This window comes from Gamsiella multidivaricata (genome assembly GCF_025024155.1).
Source record: "Gamsiella multidivaricata strain RSA 2152 chromosome Unknown BC939scaffold_154, whole genome shotgun sequence".
Classification (NCBI taxonomy): domain Eukaryota; kingdom Fungi; phylum Mortierellomycota; class Mortierellomycetes; order Mortierellales; family Mortierellaceae; genus Gamsiella; species Gamsiella multidivaricata.
In genome coordinates this window covers 1-7,743 of record NW_026251862.1, presented here as the reverse complement: position 1 = coordinate 7,743, position 7,743 = coordinate 1, and the positions used below count along the sequence as shown (strand labels likewise).

At 47.3% G+C, this 7,743-nt stretch overlaps 2 protein-coding genes across 2 annotated transcripts; one reads left to right on the top strand and one right to left on the bottom strand.

Moving 5' to 3' along the window:
• Window positions 1-4,206: 4,206 nt before the first annotated feature.
• BC939DRAFT_73965 (uncharacterized protein) lies at window positions 4,207-6,774 on the top strand. Its single transcript, XM_051561872.1, has 4 exons — window positions 4,207-4,783; window positions 5,012-5,436; window positions 5,941-5,977; window positions 6,243-6,774. Exons 1-4 carry the CDS (start codon window positions 4,648-4,650, stop codon window positions 6,584-6,586), a joined length of 942 nt encoding a protein of 313 aa, XP_051406004.1. The 5' UTR covers window positions 4,207-4,647; the 3' UTR covers window positions 6,587-6,774.
• A 218-nt stretch (window positions 6,775-6,992) lies between these two features.
• Window positions 6,993-7,634, bottom strand: BC939DRAFT_482454 (uncharacterized protein; the record flags this gene model as incomplete). The annotated part of the gene is made up of 1 exon (XM_051559123.1): window positions 6,993-7,634. The coding sequence occupies one exon, from the start codon at window positions 7,632-7,634 to the stop codon at window positions 6,993-6,995; it is 642 nt and encodes a 213-aa protein (XP_051406003.1).
• Between the last annotated feature and the right edge of the window lie 109 nt (window positions 7,635-7,743).

The window sequence follows — 7,743 nt, the reverse complement described above, 5'->3', positions numbered from 1 at the left end:
AGGCAGATGAATGGTACTGGAAACAGCTTTGTTGTTGTGGTTGGTTTTTTTTCGCTATCTTTTTTTTTTCAATTCTTTTTTATCATCCTTGCTGTTCACCTGACAGCTATCGGATCGCTTTGAAGTGCTGAGCGTTTTTTTTTTTTTTTTAAGCCGGTTTATTCTGTAGCAACGCGCGCTATAGGTCTTATATTGGTTGTTGTTGTTGATGTTGTTGTTATTTTTCTCCCCCTGTTCGTTTTTGTTTACCGCTCGACTTTAGATCGGGCAATGTATAGCAGCATCGTTTCTGTTCCGCCGAGGGGGTTTCCCATGCTTTTTTTTCATTCCATTATTTTTTCAGTACCCTTCTTCCAAAAAAAGATAGCATATCCTTTTTTTTCTTTTTCTTGGCGATACCCCTTCTCCCTCCCTCCCCTATATCTTTTGAAAGCATTAAAAAGGTTTTCTGATTGTGTTCGTTGATCTGGATCTGAGATGATCGGGTTTGACTTGATATCCAACTTGTTTACATCGTTCACTTGTGAAAAATAATGCACCGTTGTCTTTTAACACTGAATTGGTAATGGATGTATGCTACACCCACGGACCAAAAAAAAAAAAAAAAAAAAAAAAAAAAAAGCCGTGGGTCATCGCAAAGTTGTTTGTTCCTGACCAGAAACCATTGTGTATGAGGTACGGATCGTCTCCGCGGGGGAGTGAGGGACTCGCACCAAGGGCGAGAAACACATAGACGCGTCCCAGGCCCCCGAGGGAAGAAATTACTAACCCGTAGAATGGCTCTTTTTTGGTGTCGTACTCGAATGAGGCAGTGTAAACAATGCAGTGCCCATATCTCCCCCCGATTGTTCCCTGTCCCCCCAGTTAGCTCTCTGAGACCAAATGGGTTTCGGGGTATGTACCCTGGAATTGAAAGACAGCACTGCATGTTTGTTTATATTGCGTCCAAAGAAAATAATAAAAATTTATTGAATGTAGTAAACCAAAGGAACTGCTGTCTCAGTCTACAACTTGGCGAGCCTTGATAAGGGGGAGGGGGGCCTCCCATCTCTAGTCTATGATGAAGGAAGTTCACAGTACCACTTAAGCAAACGAGTGTGGTTGTTTGTATTTCAAGCCTAAGATTGCCTATTCTAGAGAGCACTGCCGTTTGAACCCAATGCGGCCAAAGATGGATTTGTAGGACAATCGAGCTTCCTTTTAGAGATCAATGGCCTGCACAAGCTTCCCGCCTCCCCAAGCAACGAAACTTATGAATGAAGAGATATCTAAAAATAACATGCATCCCTGTACACACAGGGTAGCATGTATGGTTACCAGGGCTGCATGTCGCCAGAAGGGACGTGCGTAAGATAACTTCGCCTAATAAGATGGTCAGCGTAAAGAGAAAAGAACCAGGAAATTATGAAGGTTATTAGGGTTGCGCAAGACTCCCCGATGTCCTGCCAGTTGCAGTGTTTAAACCTGTTCACTCATCTATTTGCTGCCGATTGTATGCACGCAGATCGCGGAAGCAGCCTGCGCATGTCTGTGCCGAATATCGAGACATTTCTCTCTCTCTCTCTCTCTCCCTTTCCCTCCTCCCCCCCCCCCCCCCATATGGTACGGCACGGTATGACTGCATAGCACGACTGTATTACATTTGCACCTCGTAAAATTGGATCGGTTGGTGCTCTAGATGGCAGGCAGAAAGAGCTCCCTGTTTGTACTCCATGACTCTACAGAATACATATCTCTGCCTCACTCTCATTCTACGTGTTCCCGTAGCTCCCTGTAGACTAGTTTTGCTGTAGCTCCCGCACGCTTCAAGAGTGGTACCTAATGGGACATGAGTGTCTTCAACATCTTGGACGACTCTTCCTCGACTTGTAAGCGACACCTTGCAGAGGCTCCAAGAACGGAGGAAGAATCATAATGATTGAGATGTTCAACATCCGTTATGCTTCGGAAACAGGACGCCAGCTCCAATATGTTCAGGACAGCGCGCCAATGGGTGTTTTGTACAACTTCACATTTGCCGGATGACACGGTTGACCGTTATCAGACAAGCTTGACCATAACGCCCACGTCGCAGTCGATGATGGCATACCCCTTGGAAGCCAAGGTCGGTTCAAGCCCATACTGATCATCATACAGACATCCCTTTCGGACTGTCAAGTTCTTTTCTATTCAAGTCAAAACATTAGGGCCTCTGTCAGTCGGTTCTTGGTTGGTTCGCCTCCAAGAGCTGGTATTGCAGCTACCATTCAACATTACGCCGTGGGCCATTCGCTATACTAGAGTCATCTCGGTGTTAGTGGGTTTGAGACAGAGGTAAGGTCACCAACGGACTTGTCGTCCTAGAGCACGGGGCCACTTGCCTGCCGTACTTTTAGAGTAATGTTCGTTTTCTCCTCTCATTTTCCTTATTGGACACACATGGTGTTTATCAGTAAGAATACTGGAACACGATGCCATTGCTGCTTTGGTGGCAATGTCGGAGAGACGATACTTACAGGTCTAGTTCCTTTCTTGCTTTTTTTTACACAAACAGAGATTTTGAGGCATCATAAAGCGTTACTGGATCGAACTGGCCATGGAAGAGTAGATGGTTGTTGACACCAGTTCAAATTAAAGCTGAAAGAGAGACACGTTTACTCCATAGACCGAGGTATCCTACAGCAACCTGACGTGTCAACCACAGCTAGCCATTTCATGACCTTCGATACGAGGACGAATAATATCAGCTATGCATGGCTCACGTAGGCAGCGGCAGCAGTGGTAGCAGGTGAGGATGCAGAGAAAGGCACGTACGAGGAGTCCGAAGATGACGCTGAGAAGGACGAGTGAAAACATTCTTACTGCAGGTGCTGCTCCGGACTAAGGTATGAGCCCGGAGAAGATGCGCAAATCCAGGCTGAGGCCAGTTAATGCGTCAGGTATCTCTTCACGCGCGCTCGAACCGATCGTCTGCAGTTTCGAATTTACGTACACAGCGCAGTTCGCAGCACAGCCCTGGCTTCATGGAATAAGTATGGCGAAAAGTTCTTATAGTATGTACTCTTTATGACTTGTCAAAATGCTGCCGGTACGAACTAAACTTCCCTGGTAACCTCGAGAATGGGCTTGATACCTACTCGAGGGCCTTCTATAGTGCTTTCCACATTGGGAAATCATGACCAATGTTGCTGAGGGAGCGGAGGCTGTTCAGGATCGTTACATCCCCCTGGTGTGCCAAGACAAAGATGTCTTCGACCCTCGCCATCACATATACGCCCATCTTGTTGGTAACCACCTGCAAACCCACCAATGCCACGACCACAGCTCCGAACTCCTTGCCAGTAAATTACAATGCTTCCTTCGAGAAGGTGGCGACACATTCGAGGTCGTTGGTGTTCTTGGATTCCCTGGGTAGTCGCTTGATGCAATTGGTCAGATAGAGCCAAAGGAACTCTTGCTTCGTGGACGCAGGGCGAGCCTTCAGGACTCCTGAAAGGGCCATCGCACGGTCGTAGTCGCACTCCCACAAGGCCTATAATGGATTGCAGTATTTTTCCTAAGTTTTCAATTTTTGCCTGCCATCGTGTGCATGGATGAGAGCTCTAGTCTCTTGCAAAGACTCCTTGACATCGACATGCTGCCAGTACTTGGAGCGAAATTACTCTTGAGATTCCGGAGGACGTTGTGACCGAAGTAATGGAGTTGTAATGGCGACGAATCGCGCAAGAACAGGACGCTATCGAAGGCCCTAGATTCGTGATTAGAGTTTTCAGTTTAAGATTAGATATAGTAATAGCTGCCGTGGAAAATTTCGTCCGCCTTGCTCAGCCATAGGGTAAAATACTCATAGTTCTTCTTAGATGCTGCTGTAGGCATGGCCTCGCTATCCGCCTGGTCCTCCTCAGCTTCCTCGTTTCCGGTGTTATACTCAGCCCCGTGGGCTGTATCTTCCTCTGCGTGCCCACTCACTACGGGTATTCGGCGGACTCTCTTGGTGCTACAGCTAAGGAAACGGTTTTGTGGAAGCGCATTTAGTCGAGCTACATACCAGTCTGAGCTCTGTCACCGGCTCGCTTCCTGGGGAGATATTTCTCCCTCGCGCTCTTCCACGACTTCCTCAGCGGCCAAAATATTCTCCCAAGCGCACATTTGTTTCGCAAGGTTGCTGCTCTCATCTGCCGATTTTCATTGGAGGTGAAGGGATACTACAGACAGCTCTTTTTCTTTCGTTCCTCTGTCCAGTGAGGTCGCCTCCATCTTCCCTCTCTCGACACCCCTTTCCTCCCCTACTCCCACAGCATACATTCGCCATTAAATAACTCACAGGTAAAGTCTTACTTTGCTTGACCTGATGCTTCTGTTCAGAGTGGGTGCCTGGACGAAAGTCCATTGTATCAAGGCTCCTTTGGTATTCTCATACTTTCAAGGTGGTCACTGGACTTTACCCCATGGACCATGCGACAAAAAAAAGGGTTGCTTCTTCACGCTTTTGTAGGCTGACATTGTCCTTCATCGCCATTCTTCTCATTCCTCACATTCCATTGTTCATCAGTTACTCCAAGAGCCACACCATAATTCCCCCCATTCCTCCTCCTCTTCCTTATAAAGCACAACTAACAGACCATCGCTCGCACCTTATTTCACACCGCAGGACAGGCTACATAGAAAATGTTTATGACGCCGATTACGCTCCCTACATGTCAACCCCGACAGCAGGCAGACAACACCACGCCGATAATGGAGAGCGAGGATTCTACCGCGCAAACGCTGACTAAGAAAAGATCCACGGTCCACATTACCGAAGGTAGGAAATCCAAAAGATGCTGCAGAACTAAACCGGCAGAATAACAAAATAATCCTCCGTACCTTGTCTGCTTAATGAAACTACGCCCTAAATGCAATTACAGTGTGTGGTCCCGCCAAAAACCAACAACAATAATAACAACGGACTCCCAGGAACAACATAAATTAATGAGCAACTGTTTTCTTCATGATAATGTGCGCTTTCTGCGTGTGTTTGTGTTCTGTGTAGATTCGGCTTCTTCAAAGCGGATCTCATTGCTGCCTACCAATTCGCACAGTCGCTCCCTTTCAGAATCCTGGGCATTCCTGTCGAAGGAGGAATCGTCTACGACACCGAAAGTGTCATCAAATGACGATGACGACGAGGTGCATTCTTCAGACACCTCTGTCTCTTCAACGTTTTTCCGTTCGGGATCTCACGGTTCCTCTGCAGCAACCACGCCGTCCTCTCCTTCCCCCATACCGCCCCTGCATTCTCCGGAAGATGCAACCGTAAAGACCACAGCCGGACGGACCTTGGAGCAGAAAGACCTTCCAGATCAGGAATTTATGAATTCTTTGATGGCATTTCTCAAGGGACAGAACAATGAGGACGGATTCTCACACGCGTCATCTTCAGGGCCATTATCCGAGGTACCGGAAGCAGCAAGGATGGTATGTGTCTTTGTTGATCACACCGCCTTTCCTTCATCTATGCATTGCTCTCGGTTTTCTGCACTTCCATCGCTTTTTCTATTCTGCATGGTATACTTGAAAGAACAGCGATGGCAAGAGCGTTGTGCTCACGACGACCTTGAGGACCTGCATGTGCATGCATATCAATATGCATCATCTTCTCATCTATGCTGTGGAACAACTAAACAAACGGACGTGCTTATGTTTGTTTAATTGTATTGTATCTTTGAGATCATTGAAAAAAAAAAATCGTCTGCGAAGAAGAGGGAAGAGTAGATTGTCATGGTCTGCATGGTCTGCAGGTTCTGTATCCTGTATTTCCTTGTTGTCGGCGAAGTTTGTTTGTCCGAAGCATTCGGAGGTGTTTTTGATGTTCTTGAAGCTAACTTTGAGAGCTCATGCGCTTTTTTTTTGTTTTCTACTCTCCATGTCCCCCGCACTGGTTGCTCACATGCTGCATGGTGTAATTTTTTTTTTTTACAGGACGATAATCAAGACAATCAAGAACTTCGCGAACTTGGTAAGGAACAACAGGGTTGGATGCTTTTGGTGCTTGGTGGCCACGTTGATGTGATTCAAAAGAGGAAACAGTTTTTTGCATAAGAGATAGAGCTCACCATGAGGGGGGATTGCAGACTTGGTGGTCGTAAGAGTGTGGGGAAGGGGCATGCAGGGTGTTTGAGATCCATCCGACTGGACGATGGTCGTTTGTTTGTCGTACATGAATTGATTTGTCGACTCACCTCCTTTGTTCTGTCCCTCGTCGATCCTTTGCACGTGTTCAGTGGTCGCCGTTCGCGACTTTGCCTACACAAAATCACACCCATATCATTTTGGGAACTACCCTCCAGAACCCGAATATGAAGAGTCCGAAGTCCATGACGGCGACGATGAAGAAGCGGAGGACGAGTATGAAGATCAGGATGAGGCAGAAGAAAGGTCGGATGGGGATCGGACACAAGGACATGCACGTGGGCTGTATGATTTTGATGCGGAAAATTCGAGCGAGCTCAGTTTCAAGGAGGGAGATTACCTTTGGATTCATTGTAGGCAGTTTCCGGGATGGTTCTTGGGAGAGATTGAGGGGGTCCAGGGTCTGGTGCCTGAGAATTATGTGCAGTTGACTTGAGACGAAGAAGGATGTGGTGGGAGCTCAGATCACCGGGGCGAGCTGCTTGCTATGGTTGCTGGTTGGCCTGGGAAGTAATTGTAATAAACACCATGCCAGCATTGTACATATCTCATACCCAAATGTCTTTGCTTCTGTGCACCAAAGTCGATGTCGTTGTTGTCGCTGCCGCTATTCCCATCGCCGTCGCTGTTTTTGATTGTTTAGGAGTAATAGAGCAAGAAGCCTGTGTAGCACTCGAACGTACAAACGCATACGGTTTTTTTGCTCCGCTCGCAATAAAGGACGCAATGAGGTGGATGAAATAACAATGCTTGTAGAGAGCTTTATGGTAGACATGGTGGGCGAACATTTGTTATAAGAAAAAGATGGCTAGGATAATAGATATATGTAATTATGGGTTGTGTTACATAGTCGAGAAAAGTGTTCCTTGAAGATGGTTCTCATCCACCTTTTTAGCCTCCTTCTCCTGCTTCTCTTGCTCGGCTTCCAATCGGGCGGCGTCCTCCTTCTCCAACCTCGGTGTCACTGCGCGAACATAGATACTCATCAAGGCCACCGCCAAATGCGCGATGCCCATCAGGACAAAAGGCGCGCCATGCATCCAGGCATCAAATAGATATCCTCCCAAGCGCGCCATGAACATGATGGAAATCGCACCACAGAAACTGAATACGCCGGCGACACTACCGCGGTACTTTGGGTCAACATGGACACCGTTGACGAGAGTCATGCCTGTGACGATCATACCGATCTGACCAATACCTGTCAAGGTCACAAAGGCAAAGTTAGACTTGTCGGCAGGGGCCTTTTGAGTGAAGGCAAAAGGAAGCGAACCAATGGCACCAATGAAACCAGCAAAGGCAAGGACGGATGATTTCTTGAACCGCTCGCTTGCGTAGCCAAAGATAGGCGCGAAGGCCAAGGAGATGCCTTGACCATAGCCGGTGAGAATGTGGGTGTCACCCGCAGCGGCACCGCAGGTCCTGCCCTTTGCGGTGGAGCACCACCCAAGGTCAATGAAGTGCTGGATAACCCAGAGACTCATAAATGAGCTGAAGAGCACTGTATCAGCTCTAGACTGTACGGTGGAAAATAAAATAGAAAAATAAAATGGTGGTTTGCATTGGGTCAGAGATGACGCAAGAGAAAAAAAA

Coding starts and splice junctions, on each gene's coding strand:
- BC939DRAFT_73965 (XM_051561872.1), top strand. CDS start 4,648: ATGTTTATGACGCCGATTACGCTCCCTACATGTCAACCCCGACAGCAG. Junction 4,784..5,011: donor CACGGTCCACATTACCGAAG/GTAGGAAATCCA, acceptor TGTTCTGTGTAG/ATTCGGCTTCTTCAAAGCGG. Junction 5,978..6,242: donor TCAAGAACTTCGCGAACTTG/GTAAGGAACAAC, acceptor GCACGTGTTCAG/TGGTCGCCGTTCGCGACTTT.